Source organism: Dipodomys ordii, unplaced genomic scaffold, assembly GCF_000151885.1.
Source record: "Dipodomys ordii isolate 6190 unplaced genomic scaffold, Dord_2.0 Scaffold165, whole genome shotgun sequence".
Lineage (NCBI taxonomy): Eukaryota > Metazoa > Chordata > Mammalia > Rodentia > Heteromyidae > Dipodomys > Dipodomys ordii.
In genome coordinates this window covers 2330344-2347515 of record NW_012267381.1, presented here as the reverse complement: position 1 = coordinate 2347515, position 17172 = coordinate 2330344, and the positions used below count along the sequence as shown (strand labels likewise).

Below are 17172 nucleotides of genomic sequence, written 5' to 3'. Positions count from 1 at the left end.
AGCACTCTACCACTTAGCCACATTCCCAGCCCTAACTATACCTTTTAATGTTACATTAGGTTTGTCTTTCCTTCCTTCCTTCCTTCCTTCCTTCCTTCCTTCCTTCCTTCCTTTCTCTTCCTTCCTCTTTCTTTCTCTTTCTCTCTCTTTCTTGTTTTCTCTCTTTCTCTTTCTTTCTCTCCTTCCTTTCTTTCTTTTTTTCTTTCTTTCTTTATTATGTATGGGGGGGTGCCAGTCTTGGGGCTTGAACTCAGGGTCTCAGCACTGTCTCTTAGAGCTTTTTTGCTCAAGGCTAGTCTTTGGACAAGAAGTATGGTACTTCTGTAAGTTACTGTGATCAAATAGTAAAAAGCTGAACAAAAAAAAAGCCACTGAAGTGTAGCTTCCAGCTAACCTACCACTATCAAGGCTTGCTGCAAAGGCCGGGCGCTGGTGGCTCACACCTGTAATCCTAGCTACTCAGGAGGCTGAGATCTGAGGATCACGGTTCAAAGTCAGCCCGGGCAGGAGAGACCGTGAGACTCCTATCTCCAATAAACCACCAGAAAACTGGAAGTGGCGCTGTAGCTCAAGTGGTAGAACGCTCGCCTTGAGCTGAAGAGCTGAGGGACAGTGCCCAGGCCCAGAGTTCAAGCCCCACAGCCGACCAAAAAAAAAAAGACTGTACATTCTATTTGAAATATATTTCTTATATTTACCCACTTGAGTTATGTACAAACAAGTACTTCTGTTAATTCTGTTATTTCTTGTGTTGTTACATTTTTTATTTTGGCTTTTCCCGTTAAAGGGAGGGATATTTCAAATATTTCAAAAGGAAAACAACAAGACCAGAGTAAAGGACAGAAAGTTACTGAACAACAAGTTTAGATCTTGGTTGGAAGTTTCAGAATACTCTGCTGCCTCCAATCCCCACTGTTTCAGAATACACTCCTGCCTCTGATCCCCAGAGGCTTTGGGTTGTTTTTTTTTTTCTTCACATATCATAGGAATTCTAGGTTACTTTTCTAGGCAACAGAGAATAGCTGTTTCTCACATAGTAGAAAACAGTTATGGATCAAAATATTAAGGTAAAAAAGGAAAAATATTAAGGTTGAAATTGGTAAACTGAAGTCAGGTGTTGGTGGCTTAGACTTGTAATCCTAGCTATTCAGGAAGCTGAGATCTAAAGTTCACAGCCCATGGAACAAAGTCCGTGAGACTCTTATCTCCAATTAACCACCAGAAAACAGGAAGTGGCACTGTGACTCAAGTGGTAGAGCGCTAGCCTTGATCTGAAGAGCTGAGGGACAGCTCCCAGGCCCAGAGTTCAAGCCCCACAACCGAAAAAAAAAAAAATTGGTAAATTGATTCAGCAATTTCACTTCCTGATATCTAATCATTTCATTTCCTGATGTTGCATAAAGTTTTTAACACTGGTGTAAGACAACATCTATTTGGAGATTAGGAGATTAACTGTAGCAGCATTTGCAATAGTCAAAAGTCAAAAATTACTGATGAAAATAGGTGAACAATAAATAAAATATGGCAGAGCTATAATATATAATACTGTACAATAATATTTATTAAAATAAAAACATGATCTAGATGTAATAAAGTATACATTAAGAAAACTGAGAGAAAAAGTATAGTTCATAATTAGTTGTACAATATGATTCCCAAACAGTATCATAATACACATACATGTCTATATGTACATTTGAATAAATGTATTAAAATATAATCATCACTGACTAGCTTCCGAATGCATTTTAATTTAATGTCAATGGGTCTTAATAGAAGACCACAATACTACAATTTCAAATGCTACGGTCAGTACCATGGACAGCACCACAGGCAGCATCACGCTCAGCAATGTGGCCATGCTCAGAGACAGTAATTCTATCTTTGTTGCTTTGTACGTCCCTCCCCCATGGTATAACCCCTGCTTTCACTGTATTTGAGGTTGGTATAATTTGTGGAGGGGAAAGGAAAAAACAAATCGTTTAAATAGGGATACAGGTGGATCCATTGAAACAATGAGATGTACAAAGTCGTTATGTAGAAAAACGAACTTTACAACTTCGGTGGGGCGGGGGAGGAGAATTGGGTAGGAGGCAAGGGGAGGATGGAAAGGGATGGAAAGGGAAAACAAAGGAGGAGGCTACAATGATTGATAAGAAATGTACTCATTATCTTGCCCATGTAATTATAACCCCTCTGTACAGTATTTTCACAATAAAAATTTTAAAAATTAAAAAAAAATGTAGTTGGGCGCCGGTGGCTCACACCTGTAATCCCAGCTACTCAGGAGGCTGAGATCTGAGGATCATGGTTCAAAGCCAAGCCAGGCAGGAAATTCTGTGAGACTCTTATCTCCAATAAACCACCAGAAAACCAGAAGTGGCGCTGTAGCTCAAGTGGTAGATCGCTAGCCTTGAGCTGAAAAGTTGAGGGACAGTGCCCAGGCCCAGAGTTCAAGCCTGACTACCAAAATAAAAATAAAAAGGAAAAAAATAAATGTATGCACATCCTTACTCTAATAGTTAGATGATACAAGTTAAATAAATTAGAACTTCCAGGCATGGGGGCACACAACTAATAATCCCAACATTCAGGAAATTGAGGAAGGGAGGATGAGTTTGAGACCAGCCTGGCCTATACAGTGAGTTCCAGGTCAGCCTGGGCTACACAGAGAAACTGTCTCAAACAATAACAAACCAAACCAAAGCAAATAATAATAGTAACATAAGCTGGATACAACCCAATTTTCTCATCAGATGTTCTGTCATGTGTTCATTTTCAGCTCTACTAATGAATGTCTGCAGATAGGGAACCCTAGCTTTCTACACTGACCTATTTCATTTGGTGCTAAACTTTCCACATTCTCAGCTTTCCACATTTTCACTGTGTTTTAGGTGAGGAAATGAGAGTTAAGAGAATCACTTATGTCAGTGTTTCCCAAAATGTGACTCCAAAGAACCACTTAAAGGTGACTGTTAAAAACAAAGAAGGGGGGGGGAGGATGGGAAGGGATGGGAAGGGGAAACAAAGGAGGAGGCTACAATGAGTGATAAGAAATGTACTCATAATCTTGCCCATGTAATTGTAACCCCTCTGTACAATATTTTCACACACACACAAAAAAAAAGACCTAAGAATCAGATCCCCCAAGGGATGAGCCTATGAATCTTTTTTTGTTTTGTTTTTTTGTTTGTCACGGTCTTGAACTCTGGGCCTGGATGCTGTCCCTCAGCTCTTCAGCTCAAGGCTAGTGCTCTACCACTTAAGCCACAGCCCATTTCCAGTTTTCTGGTGGTTAATTAGAGATAAGAGTCTCATGGACTTTCTTGCCCGAGCTAGCTTTGAACCTCGATCCTCAGATCTCAGCCTCCTGAGTAGCTAGGATTACAGGCATGAGCCACAGGCTCCCTGCTTCCTGTGAAACTTTAAAAAAAAATAAATTCCTCAGGTAATTTTTTTTTTTGCCAGTCCTGGGCCTTGAACTCAGGGCCTGGGCTCTATCCCTGAGCCTCTCTGTGTTCAAGTCTAGCGCTCTACCACTTGAGCCAAAGCACCACTTTCTCCTCAGGCAATTTTTTTAGGCAAGTTTGAAAGCATCAATTGCGCAACTTACTCCATCAACTTCCCATGTCTAAGTCAATCTCATTTATTTTTCTCTCTAGTCAAAAATTTCTTCCTATTTCTGAAACAAAAAAAGATCACTGCAATGTTTATATTCCCTCTAACTCAGAAAAAAAACTTATAAGTTGCCATGTTCTTAAGAAGAGATGTAGAATGTTCACAACTTTCTTTTATTTATCCTATTTTAACCGTTTAAAGCTACTATATCTTTGAATATCTTCAAAAGGATATTAGGGACCCTGGGAGGATATTTAATGTTAAAGAAAGGATAGTCTTCAAAACTTTCATACAAAAAAGTCAAATCAATTACAAAGGTAAGAAAATTATACTGGAACCAGACTTCTTAAGAGTATCATACAAGAACAGACAAGTGTATGCCTTATTCTTTAAGAAGTTTAAAGAAAAGAAAAAAAGGCAATAATTTTTTTTGCAACAATTTTTTTTTGTGTGAAAATACTGTACAGAGGGGTTACAATTACATGGGCGGAATAATGAGTACATTTCTTATCAATCATTGTAGCCTCCTCCTTTGTTTCCCCTTCCCATCCTCCCCCCACCCCCCCAACCCAATCCTCCCCACCCCCCCAACCTCACCCCTCCACCCCCCCAGCCCCCCACACCAAAGTTGTAAAGTTCGTTTTCGACATAACGACTTGTACATCTCATTGTTGCAATGTATCCCTATTTAAACGATTTATTTTTCCCCTTCCCCTCCACAAATTATACCGACATGAAATATAGTGAAAGCAGGGGTTATACTATGGGGGAGGAACATACAAAGCAACAAAGAAATAATCTTATAAATGTCTTAGAAACAATCACATGAAAGAAAAAAAAACATTTGAATACATATCTTAGGGTTCATTTCCCACATCACTTTATCTGACCTTTTCTGCTTGACTCAGACATATACTAGATATTGCAAATAAGGGAAACCATGGGACCTATGTTTCTTTGGGCCTGGCTTACTTCACTTAATACAATTTTTTCCAAAAAAATATAGAATGCTTCACAAATTTGCGTGTCATCCTTGCACAGGGGCCATGTTAATCTTCTCTGTATCATTCCAATTTAAATATATGTGCTGCTGAAGCGAACACGGCAATAATTTTTTTTTATCAAGCCAAGCTATCCTTCAAACATCAAAGATAGAGAAAAAGTTTAATGTAGGAACCCAAGAACACTGAATACACATACTTTCTGGAGTAAACAACTAGAGGATAGGCTTCATCCAACCAAGAGAAAACAGGCAAAAGGACTGATCATATGTGTAACAGATTCTCATGTTATAAGTATTAAGATTTGTAGGTGATCATGTATGGTAGAATAACATGCAAATATCTATGTTTGAAAAAAGCAGAAAGAGCCAATATAATCCTAGCTACTCATGAAGCTGAGATCTGAGGATCACAGTTCAAATCCAGCCTGGACAGAAAAATCTGTTAGACTCTTAACTCAAATTAACCAGCAAAAAAGCTGTAAGTGGAGCTGTGGCTCAAGTGGTAGAGGGCTACTCTCAAGCAAAAGAGCTCAAGGATAGTGTCCACGCCCTGAGTTCAAGCCATAGAACCAGCACCAAAAAAAGAAAAAAGCAGAAAGAATGCTGCTAACAAAATGGAAGAAAAAGGGAAAATATGTTCACTGTTGTATAGGTAAAAGATAAGAGTCACAGCATTATCATTTAGAACTGACAGATTTCTTAAATGGTTAAGTAAGAAAAAAGGAAGAGTCAGACATGGCTCACACCTATAATTCTGACTACTTAGTAGGCTGATTTGAAGTTCAAAGTTCAAAGCCAGCCTAGGCAAGAAAGTGCATGAGACTCTTATCTCCAATTAACCTCCAAAAAGCCAGAAGTAGAGCTGTGGCTCAAGTGGTAGAGCACTAGCCTTGAGCAAAAAAACGCAGGGACAGAGCCCAACACACACACAGACACACACAGACACACACACACACACACGCACACAGACACACACACAGACACACACACACACACACACACACACACACACACACACACCAGTAGGGCTCTAAGAGAGATACAAATACAAAGTAATCACAAGGCTGACATGCTGATACTTGAGCCACAACCTGGCATTTTAATTGAAGATAAGAGTCTCTTAGATACGTCTACCTGGTCTGGCTTTGACCCTCAATCTAAATCCTCAGATCTCAGCCTCCAGAGTAACTAGGATTATACTCATGAGTCACCAGTGAATAACTTCCAGAATAAAGATATTGGGGGGGGGCCCACAAATGGTAAGGGGAATCAAAGGAGGAAAAAACAATGCTTGATAAGAAATGTACTCATTATCTTGCTCCTGTAATTGTAACCCCTCTGTATGTTATTTTCACAAATAAAAAATTTATTAATATGAAAAAATAAAGATGGGGCTGGGAAGATGGCTCAGTGGTAGAGCAATTGCCTTGCATGCTTAAGGCCCTGGGTTCGATTCCTCAGCACCATATAAGCAAAAGAAAAAGAAAAAAATAAAGATATTTAGACACTCTCCACAGAAAATTAAGCCCAAAAATGACAGAACTTAATTAAACATCAATTATGTCAATAACTATGAATGGTTTAATTAGCCCATTAGACAATTTTCAGATTATCTCAGAAAGCAAAACCTAATTCCATGTTATATGCAACACACACATCTAAAACTTGGTGATTCAAAAAGGCTAAAAGTAAAGGGATGAAGATAAACCAAGTAGATAAAAATAGTAAAAACAAAGATTTTAATTCTTACATAAAAATATGCTGGCCAGCCGAGCGCCGTGGCTGACGCATGTAATCTAGCTACTTAGGAGGTTGAGATCTGAGGAACACGGTTTGTTTAAAGCCAGCCAGGGCAGAAAAGTCCATGAGACTCTGATCTCCAATAAACCAATAGAAAACCAGAAGTGGTGCTGTGGGCTCAGGAGATAGAGCGTTCACCTTGAGCTGAAGAGCAAGGGGACAGTACCCAGGCCCAGAGTTCAAGCCCTGCAACCAGGGTGGAGGCGGATTGGGGGGTCGGGGGGAATATGCTGGGCATCAGTGGCTCACACCTGTAATCCTAGCTACTCAAGAGGCTGAGATCTGAGGATCACCGTTCAAAGCCAGCCTGGGCAAGAAAAGTTCATGAAGACTCTTATCTCTAATAAACCACTCAGAAAACCAGAAGTGGTATTGTAGCTCCAGTGGTAGAGCACTAGCCTTGAGCTGAAGAGCTGAGGGACAGCACCCAGGCCCAGAGTTCAAGCCCCGCAACCGAAAAAAAATAGATAGATAGATAATTCAATACATATTAAAGTACATAAAGGCTGGGAAGGTAGCTCAGTGGTAGAATGCTTGTCTAGCATGCATGAAGCCCCCCTGGGTTCAATTCCTTAACACCACATCAACAGAAAAAGCCAGAAGTGGCACTGTGACTCAAGTGGTAGAGTGCTAGCCTTGTGCAAAAGAAGCTCAGGTTGCCATGCACCCGTGGCTCTTACCTGTAATCCTAGCTACTCAGGAGGCTGAGATCTGAGAATCTCAGGATCCTCAGGATCTAAGAATTAGCCAGCCTGGGCAGAAAAGTCTGTGAGACTCTGATCTCCAATAAACTACTAGAAAACCGGAAGATAGAAAACTCTATCTCTTGTGGCTCAAGAGATAGAGCGCTCGCCTTGAGCAGAAGAGCACAGGACAGCACCCAGGCCCAGAGTTCAAGCCCCATGACCGACAAAAAAAAAAAAGAAGCTCAGGGACAGTGCCCAGGCCCTGAGTTCAGGCCCCAGGATAGGCAAAAAGCAAAAAACACACACATAAAGTACATAAAACTTTATAATACTATAGGCTGCAATTCACAATAAAGCTATAACATTTATAAATATCTGTGTATCAAATAACAAAAAAACACCTGTATGAAGCAGAGAGTAAAGGAAATAAAAGAAAAAGTAAGCATAAATAATAGGAAATTATAACATGCCACTCAGTGAAAGATAGGTCAAGCCAACTAAAATCAGTGAGACTATGAAAGATCTAATCAAAATAATAAAACTGATCTGATAGATACATAACAAACACAATACCCTGAAAACAGAAAATATAAGTTGTTCTCAGTTTACATGAATCATTCACAACAATCATAATTAAAATATGAGTAAGTTCTAGCATATTAATTCTAAATATTATGTTCTAAAACATTAATAAGTTTTATAAAAGATGAATGTTATCAACAACAACTCTCTAATCACAATGTGGTAAAAAAAACTGCCATTTAAAGTAGAATTTAACTAATGCAGTGGTTCACATCTGTTATACCACCTACTCAGGAAGCATAAATAGGAAGATCACAGTCCAGGTCAGCCTATTAAAAAAAAAATGAAATCAAAAGTTGGGCACCAGTGGCTCATGCCTGTAATACTAGCTACTCAACAGACTAAGACGTGGGGATTGTGGTTCAAAGCCAACCTGGGTAGGAAAGTCCATGAGACTCTACCAAAAAGATACAAGTGGAGTTGTGGCTCAAGTGGTAGAGTGCCAGCCTTGAGCAAAAAAGATCAGGGACAGTGCCAAGGCCTGAGTTCAAGTCCCAAGACCAGCACACACTACACACTACACACAACACACACACAGTCACACAGAGGGTAAAATAAAATAAAATTTCCAACTCAAAATGCCAGACAAAGAACAGCAAAGCAAACTAAAAGAACAGGAAGGGCAAGTGATATATAGCTCAATGCATGGCTAAGCTGCTTAAACTCTTCCCAACCCCCAAAGTAATAAATTGTTCTCCATGACCTTCTGTAATGAACTAAGATGAACTAATAACACAGTTATCCTTGAAAAGAGGTAATAGGTAGCACAGCTATTTTCTTTCTGTTCTCATAGAACCATACTGAGTAGAAACAATGTTTAAGGCCTGATAACCAATAATAGAAAATTATATACATCCTAATAAGAAAACGTACCTTAGTTAATATGGCTAAAGAAAATACCTACCTTCTATTTCTTGCCCAATAGAAAGTCCAGCCCATTTTCGCTATAAAAGAGAAAAAAAAGACACAAATCAAGCCAATCAAAAATCAAGAAAATAAAAAAAAAAACCCACAGGAATTTCAGGAAGACAGTCTAAGACCAAGACCAAGACATATGTATGTGCGTAACTGTGCTCCTTCAAAACATATGTTTCAAGCCTACAACCAACATATTTATGTTGACATCATTGGGATCTGTGCATATGACTATATATACCAATAGGGTCTTTGCAGAGATGATCACACTAACATGATGTCAAACTGAATAAAAAGGGTTTTAGAACAACATGACTCTTGTCTTTGTAACAATAGACACAAAGACACAGGGAAAAGGCCATGAGATAAGAGAAGCAGAGCTGTTTCTACAGGTCAATGAACATCAGGGATTGCCTGCAACTCCAGAGCTAAGTAAGCATGAAATAGACCCTTCCCCTAGGTCTTCAACAGAACACAGCCCTGCTGACACACTGGTTTTAGACTTCTAGCTTCCAAAACCATGAGAATGAATAAATTTCTAGTTTCTGAACATTTTTGTCTATTTCTATTTCTTTTTAAATTTGACCTGTTGCTGTGACAGTTGTCTAAAATTTCTGTCATTTTAAACCACTTAGTTTGCACTTCTTTCTTTTAGCGGACCTAGGAAAGAAGGCGGCCGCTACAGTTTCAATTTGAATACTTGTCTCAAAACATATGAAGCCTTCCTTTCCACAATAAAGCCAACCCCCTGAGTAGGATGCCTCTGTATGTAATCTAGGGCTTTGCAAGGCCTCCACTGTATCAGATATATCAGCATTCTAAACCCACTGCTGCAGTTGGTTTTACAGTTTATTACAATACCACAAACAGAAATGTAATTCATGCATTACAACTAGTCATATAATCTATATGACCATTCAGCAGGGATTAAAATTATTAGAATGTCATAACCTGCCTTCGTATACTGGCATTTTTTCACTCATATTTCAGAAATTCATAGCTACACATTAGCCTCTCCCCAATCCTGATTGTTTACAGTGGCAAGAATATACAGAGGCAGGGCAGACTGCAGTTAGGCAGGAATTCAAAGCTGCATTGATATAGATTCAAAATTAGTAATTTAGCCATTGTTGTTAATACTACAAAGAACTCTGAGGGAAATAATTTTTGGCTGGGAACCACAGTTTGCTTACTCAACTGAATGTTGTGGATTTGAAAGATGCTGCATCATGAATACATTCAAGAACAGGTGCTCCTCTTCCAGCTTCCTCCCTCCTCTGCCCTATGGCCTCTGAAAGACCGGTTGGCACAGCTGGCCAACCTGACATTTAGCAACATGCTGGTTAAACCCAGACTTTAGGTCCTAAAGCAGCCATATTTAGGCTCCACACTGCACTCCGAAAAAATGATCAGAATAATATCCACTCATTGTTTTGAGAATTACATGAGCTAACAAATTTGAAAGTACTTTGAATAGTTCCTGGCTTAGAGAGCAACTGAGGTCAGGGAAAATACTTTTCATTTTTCTTTTTATTTTTTTTAATTTTTTTTGGGGGGGTCCGGTCGTGGGGCCTGAATTCTGGGCCTGGGTGCTGTCCCTTAGCTCTTCAGCTCAAGGCTAGCACTCTACCACTTGAGCCATAGTGCCACTTCCAGCTTTTTTCTTTTTGCTTATGTGGTGCTGGGGAATCGAACCCAGGGCCTCAGGCACGCAAGGCAAGCGCTCTACCACTGAGCCACCTTCCCAGCCCTCTTTTTCTTTTCTTTTTTTTCACAAAGCAGAGAAACAAGGAGAAATAGCCACTTCAAGCTACCTCTTACTACAGAAAACCCATCTGAAGCTTTGGGAGAACTGGCAAACCCTGGAATATTCCAAACTTTTAACCTGTAGAAATAAATGTGAAAAGTAGTTTTTTGGGGTTTTTTTTTGGGGGGGTCTGGTTGTGGGGCCTGAACTCTGGGCCTGGGCACTGTCCCTCAGCTCTTCAGCTCAAGGCTAGTGCTCTACTTGAGCCACAGCGCCACTCCCGGCTTTTTTCTTTTTGCTTATGTGGTGCTGAGGAATCGAACCCAGGGCCTCATGCATGCAAGGCAAGCGCTCTACCACTGAGCCACCTTCCCAGCCCTGAAAAGTAGTTTTGATGATAGAGGAAAAAAGAGAAATAACGAAGATTTCCCACTCCCAAATGAGTGTCAGCTCTCTTTCTCTCTCCCTCCAAGAAAATAAATCAGTGCTCACTGGCACAGTAAAAAAGGAGGTAAGACTTGTCTATGCATTGTTTAGGACAAGGGAATCAGCAGAAAATGGGACACTCCTATATTATGTACTGTGCACTGGTACAGTGTTAGAGATTGTGTGAGTTCACAGAATCTACCAGTAGTTATAGTGTAGTCACAACTCTGCCAGCTGTAAAGGAGCTCAGCAAATTAGACTATACTTTGAATTTAAAAACATAACAAAACAAAAAAACGGTTAGCCAGGTATCAGTGGCTCACACCTGTAATCCTAGCAACTCATAAAGCTGAGATTTGGAAGATTATAGTTTGAGACCATCCCAGGCAGGAAAGTCCATGAGACTCCATCTCCTAAATACCAGCAAAAAACCAGGCTGACTATATGGCTCTAGTAACAGCATGCCAATTGAGCAAGTACAAAGCACTGAGTTTAAATCTCAGTACTACCCCCAAAAATGTTCTTTTCATGTTCTTTAGTCTGATACAAAGCCTTTATTATTAAATACCAATTTTATAAATAAAATAGTGCTTTATGACTCTTATGTTACCCTGGAAGTTAGCATTAAAATATCAGATAGCCAACTGATACTACTACAAACTTTTTAAAATAAAAAATATACATATAAAAGCAATAAAAAAAAATCAAAGCAGGTCTGGGAAGGTGGCTCAGTGGTAGAGTGCTTGCCTCTCATGCATGAGGCCCTAGGTTCGATTCCTCAGCACTACATAAGCAGAAAAAAAGCTGGAAGTGGCACTGTGGCTCAAGTAGTAGGGTGCTAGCCTTGAGCTGAAGAGCTGAGAGCCAGCACCCAGGCCCAGAGTCCAGCCCCAATGACCGACCAAAAAAAAAAAATCAAAGCCATCAAAGGCAGTCATAGCAAATAATGGGCAATTAAGAATACATCTTTAGCTGGGTGACAGTGGATCACATCTGTAATCCTAGCTACTCAGGAGGCTGAGATCTGAGGATCACAGTTCAAAGCCAGCCCAGGCCAGGAAGTCTATGAGACTCTTCTTCAATTAACCACCAGAAAACCAGAAGTGGCACTGTGGCTCAAGTGGTAGAGTGCTAGCCTTGAGCTGAAATACTCAGGGACAGCATCCAGGCCCAGAGTTCAAGCCCCACAAGTGACAAAAAAAAAGAAAAAAGAATACATCTTAACCAGGTGCCAGGGACTCACATCTGTAATCTAGGCTATTCAGGAGGCTGAGATCTAAGAACTGTGGCTTGAAGCTAGCCTCGGTAAACAAATCCATGAGACTCTCTAGCACAAAGCCAGAAGTGGAGGTGTGGCTCAAGTTGTAGAGTGCTAGCCTTGAGTAGAAAAAGCCAAACAAGGGCTTCAGGCCCTAAGTTCAAGCCCACTATCAGCAAAATATAAAATAAAATAACACTCCTTATTGAAGTTATAGGGTGCTATTTGCTTGAAATGCATTGATTCTTCTATGACTTTTAAGAAAAGTAGCATATGAGTTACCTGAGGTAAACTGAATGCAATGCTCCCTGGAACCACTGATGGATGGGTCCTCAATGTAAATGTGTACCTGTGATTGGGAGAGGTCCTCACAATCACATGCCTAAAAGACAAAAGCACAGTCAGTACTACATACTGAAGGAAATGAAGAAGACAATTCTAAATGATAAGTTCAAGTTAGAAAAATGACATCAGACCACCACACATCAAGCAGAATCCAGACAAGTTCAAAATAATACATCTAATCCAAAACATCATCTTCATTACATTTCAGTGTACATAAAAACCAAAGCCAGTGATTTAGAGTCCTTGATGTTGAGTAAAAACTTCATGACTTTCCTCCCTTGAGAGTTATTTCCCACATTCTAACAAAGACAGAATAAAGTCAGAAGACCTAGGATATCTCAGTCAAACAATAAAGTTAGTTTCTAGGACTATCTATTAAATTCTTTGGCAGACACTCTCAAAGGCTGAAACAGTAACAGCCTATAAAATAAAAAGATGGTAAAAATGAAAAACTTACCCAAATATATCAGCTTTCATGTAGATGTAAATAAAGGCTATTCCAATGAATTTTGTACCAGTTCCCTACTCAGAAGCTACTCATATATAAATAAGACATAATCATCTCATGATAAATCTCTATACCAAAAATCTAACAAGAATCCAGATATCAAGGGCTCATGCCTATAATTATAGCTCTTCAGGAACCTAAGATCCAGAAAATTGCAGTTTGAAATGAACCCAGCCAGAAAAGTCTGTAAGTCTCCATCTCTAACAAAAACAAGCAAAACTTGGGCTGGAGATGCAGCTCAAGTGATAAAGGGCAACTGAGCAAGTGTAAGCCCTTGTGTTTAAAACTCTAGTACCACCACATACACTCACAAATACCCACAAACCACCTAACAAGAAATGCATGTGAGATAGATGCATATCCAGTATGGTGGGGGAAATCAACTCCCCCCCCCACTAAAATTACACACACACACACACACACACACACACACACACACACACACACACACATATGCCTGAGTATGTTGCCTCACTGCTATAATCCTAGCTACTATAGAGGCAGAGAATGCAAGGAATGCTGTTCAAAGCCAGCCCAGGCAAAAAGTTCATGAGACTTTATCTCAAGCAATAAATAGCTGTACCAGCTATTATATTATATTATATATGCGTAGCATTCCAACTATATGGGCTTAGCCATGCAAAAAGTAAAATCCTATTAAAAATATAGTAAAAGCAAAAAACGTTGGAGATGTGGTTCAAGTGGCTGAGCCCAGCAAGCACAAGGCCCTGAGTTTAAACTCTACTACTGCCCCTAAAAAAGTTATATATTAAAATCTCTATATATATTTTTTTAGTTTATCAAAGTTTGACAGTTTGCTATAACTGAATAAAATACTTTTGCATTTAATCCATTTTTTCCAGCTCAGTAAGAGCAATAGAAAACAGTTCCCAAAAGTTTCTTAAAAATGACTTTTGGAAGTTTCTAAAATACTATTGAACAGGTTAAAACATATACATATGTAAAACATATAGATACTCATACGAATACATAGTAAAAGAGATACTCACTGGCCAGACTGGAAATCCTTTTCATTCACAACTGCACAGTTGGTTAAGGATAATTCATCTGTAGGACATCGTGCAGCTTGCATACTCTATAAGAATCAATGATCAGGAAAATAAAATTAAGTCAGGCTTTGTTACCTTAAAGAATATTTTGTGCCTTCCTGTTCTTTTTATCACACACATACTGTAGTAATCATCGTTGGGTTATGACTCCCAACATCCCTTCCTCTGTGGTAACAGCAACCCCTTCCCTTGGGAATCTGGCTTCCCTCATTTATCATGAGTTTGTGATACTGTAGATCACACCCTATATGCAGCCCCATACATTCCTAAGCTACAACAGGATTTCACATAAACAAGCACAGGAAGCAAACACACTTCCTTGCTGTAGCACCAAATAGAGTAAGACTTCTACTCTAAAACACAGTAAAACTGTCAGAGAAAGTAAAAGTGACAGACACAAACTAACAGAAACATGGTAAACTCTTTGAGACCAGACCTGAAAGTTTGTGAGCCAATAAATTCTTTTATGCTCAAGCCTATTTGAACTAATTTTCAAAAAACAATTTGGTGATAAAAATACAATGAACTAAATTTAAGACAATAAGGTATATTGTGAAAAAGTATCTTTTTAAGAGATCCCATATAGCTATGAACCAAATACAGATTAAGGAAAAAATCGATCAAACATTTCTCAACAAAAGTAATTATAATATATTAATAATTATAAGCTATACCACAAAAGGAAACAGCACCCCATGTCTCTTTTGGTCTATAGCTACTAGCAAAATGTTCTATTAAATAATGTGTTGGAGGGAGAACTGTTTTGATGGTGGTGGTGGGTTTTTGTTTTTGTTTTTTGTTTTTAATGTGTGTATATGTGCTGGTACTGGGGTTTGAATCTGGGCTTCTTGCTCTTACTTGGCTTTTCTACTCATGGCTAGTGCTCTACCACAATTCCACTTCAAGCTTTTTACTAGTTATTTGGAGATATTTGGGCTAGCCTCAAACTATCATCCTCAGATCTCAGTTTCCTGAATAGTCAAATAGTGTTTTTAGTCAATAACCCTTTCATCATTCTCCAGGATTTCCTAGTGAGCTATGACATGTACAGTAATAGTCTGAGTACAGTGTTCATTCTTCAAAGCTCAAACCAAATTTATATAAATCATTTACATTTTCTTGTCTTAAGAAGCTGTAAAAAGGTGCCAAGTTGCTGGGCACTGGTGGCTCAAGCCTATAATCTTAGCTACTCAGGAAGCTGAGATCTGAAGATCTGCATTTCAAAGCCAGCATGAGCAGGAAAGCCTGTGAGACTCTGATCTCCAATTAACCATTAGAAAACGAAGTTATGTTGTGGCTCAAAGAGCTAGAATACTAGCCTTGAGCAAAAAGAGCTCAGGGAAAGCGCCACACCCCAAGTTCAAGCCCCATGACAGACCAAGAAAAAAGTATAAAGTGTTGTTGGCTCATGCCTGTAATCCAAGCCACTCAGGGGGCTAAGATCTAAGGATTGTGGTTCAAAGCCACACTAAGATCTAAGGATTGTGGTTCAAAGCCAGACTGGGCAGGAAAGGCCATGATATTCCAATTAACTACCAAAAAAAGAAGAAGGAAAAAAAAAAAAAGAGTCAGTAGTGTAGCTGTGGCTCAAATGATAAGAGTGCTAGCTATGAGCAAAAAAGCAAAGAGATAAAGCACCCAAGTCCTGAGTTCAAGCCTCAGAACCAGCACATGTGAACACATGTGCACACGCATGAACACACAGGTTGTAAAAAGGGGGTTCAATATCAGTTTATGAGTACAATGCTTCTTGATCAATGTCACCCCTTTGATAGAACTCATTTTGAATGACTTTTTGCTTTGCTTTTGTTTCGTTTTTATTTTTTTAGACAGTCTGTCTCTTTATGTAGCCCAGGGTAACCTTAAACTCACAATCCTGCCTCAACATTCGAAGTGCTGGAACTAGAGGCATTCACTCCCACACCCAAGTTTTGTTTTCATTTAAAAAGGCTAGTTTTAATATTGCTATCCCAGTTCTTTAGAGCAACAGTCTCTAAAGTAGGCTATGAGTTCTTGAAGGGTTTACAAGACAATCCTTTGGAATACAAAAATAGAATATTATTTTATTTATTGCATACCAATTTTTATTAAAGATGACTTATTATCTTATCTCAAATCCTGCCAGGCCTTTAAGTATTCATAGCATAAGATAAGCTTTTTTTTTTTTTTTTTTGCAGTCCTGGGGGCTTGAACTCAGGGCCTGGGCACTGTCCCTGAGTTTCTTTTGCTCAAGGCTAGTCACTCTACCACTTGAGCCAGAGCGCCACTTCCAGCTTTTTTGGTTTATGTGGTACTGAGGAATTGAACCCAGGGTTTGGTGCATGCTAGGCAAGGACTCTACCACTAAGCCACATTCCCAGCCTAAGATAAGCTTCTCTAACTTTTCCATCTATGTTTGAAGTCACAGGTGATCTTAATCTAACACTTCACTATTTATATTAAAGTTAGTACCACAGCTCCTAAGGTATCTAGGAGAAAAGGTACAAAGTCATGAAGCAGAGTGATGATGGCTGAAAGGACATGGAAAACAAAACAAAATGGTGACAAGCTATTCTTCTAGTGGTAAACACAGCTAAAAGCTCTAGCAAGTCCTAGACTTGAAAATACCAGGATAAAGTATAAGGCAGGGGTTTGTGATACAGTTGGCTCAAAATATAGATTTTTTTTTTTTGGTCTTGGAGCAATGTTTTGAGATACTGAGAAAGGACACACTCTCAACTGTAAGTGAAACAATTAGAGAAATGTAACCACTAATAGAACTATTGCTTTGACCACAATTTAACAAATAAAATTACCAAGGTAACATCTTATATGAAACAGTGAAGGCTTCACTGGATGAGCCTGAAGGCCTCATGGTAACACAAAGGTTAATTTTATCCAAACAAGATCTTTACAATACACAATTTTTCCTACACACCATAAAAAGATAGGAAATAGCTATCAAACTCCTTTTTTTTTTCTTTTTAAAAAATCATAAGAGCCGGGTGCCAGTGGCTCACGCCTGTAATCCTAGCTACTCAGGAGGCTGAGATCTGAGGATCACAGTTCAAAGCCAGCCTAGGCAGGAACATCTGTGAGACTCTTACCTCCAATAAACCACTAGAAAACCTGAAGTGGCGCTGTGGCTCAATCGGTAGAGTGCTTGCCCTGAGCTGAAGAGCGCAGGGACAGCACCCAAGCCCAGAGTTAAAGCCCCACGACCGACCAAAAAAAA

General features: G+C 39.3%; 1 protein-coding gene across 1 annotated transcript in view; it reads right to left on the bottom strand.

The window, feature by feature from the left end:
• Nsf (N-ethylmaleimide-sensitive factor) overlaps nucleotides 1-17172 on the bottom strand; it is a 149410-nt gene that overhangs the window by 118265 nt on the left and 13973 nt on the right. Inside the window, exons 2-4 of the mRNA XM_013033300.1 lie at nucleotides 13899-13984; nucleotides 12318-12417; nucleotides 8594-8633 (exon numbers count right to left, since the gene is read on the bottom strand). Of these exons, the coding sequence (XP_012888754.1) occupies nucleotides 8594-8633; nucleotides 12318-12417; nucleotides 13899-13984 (226 nt within the window). The remainder of the gene's footprint in view (nucleotides 1-8593; nucleotides 8634-12317; nucleotides 12418-13898; nucleotides 13985-17172) is intronic.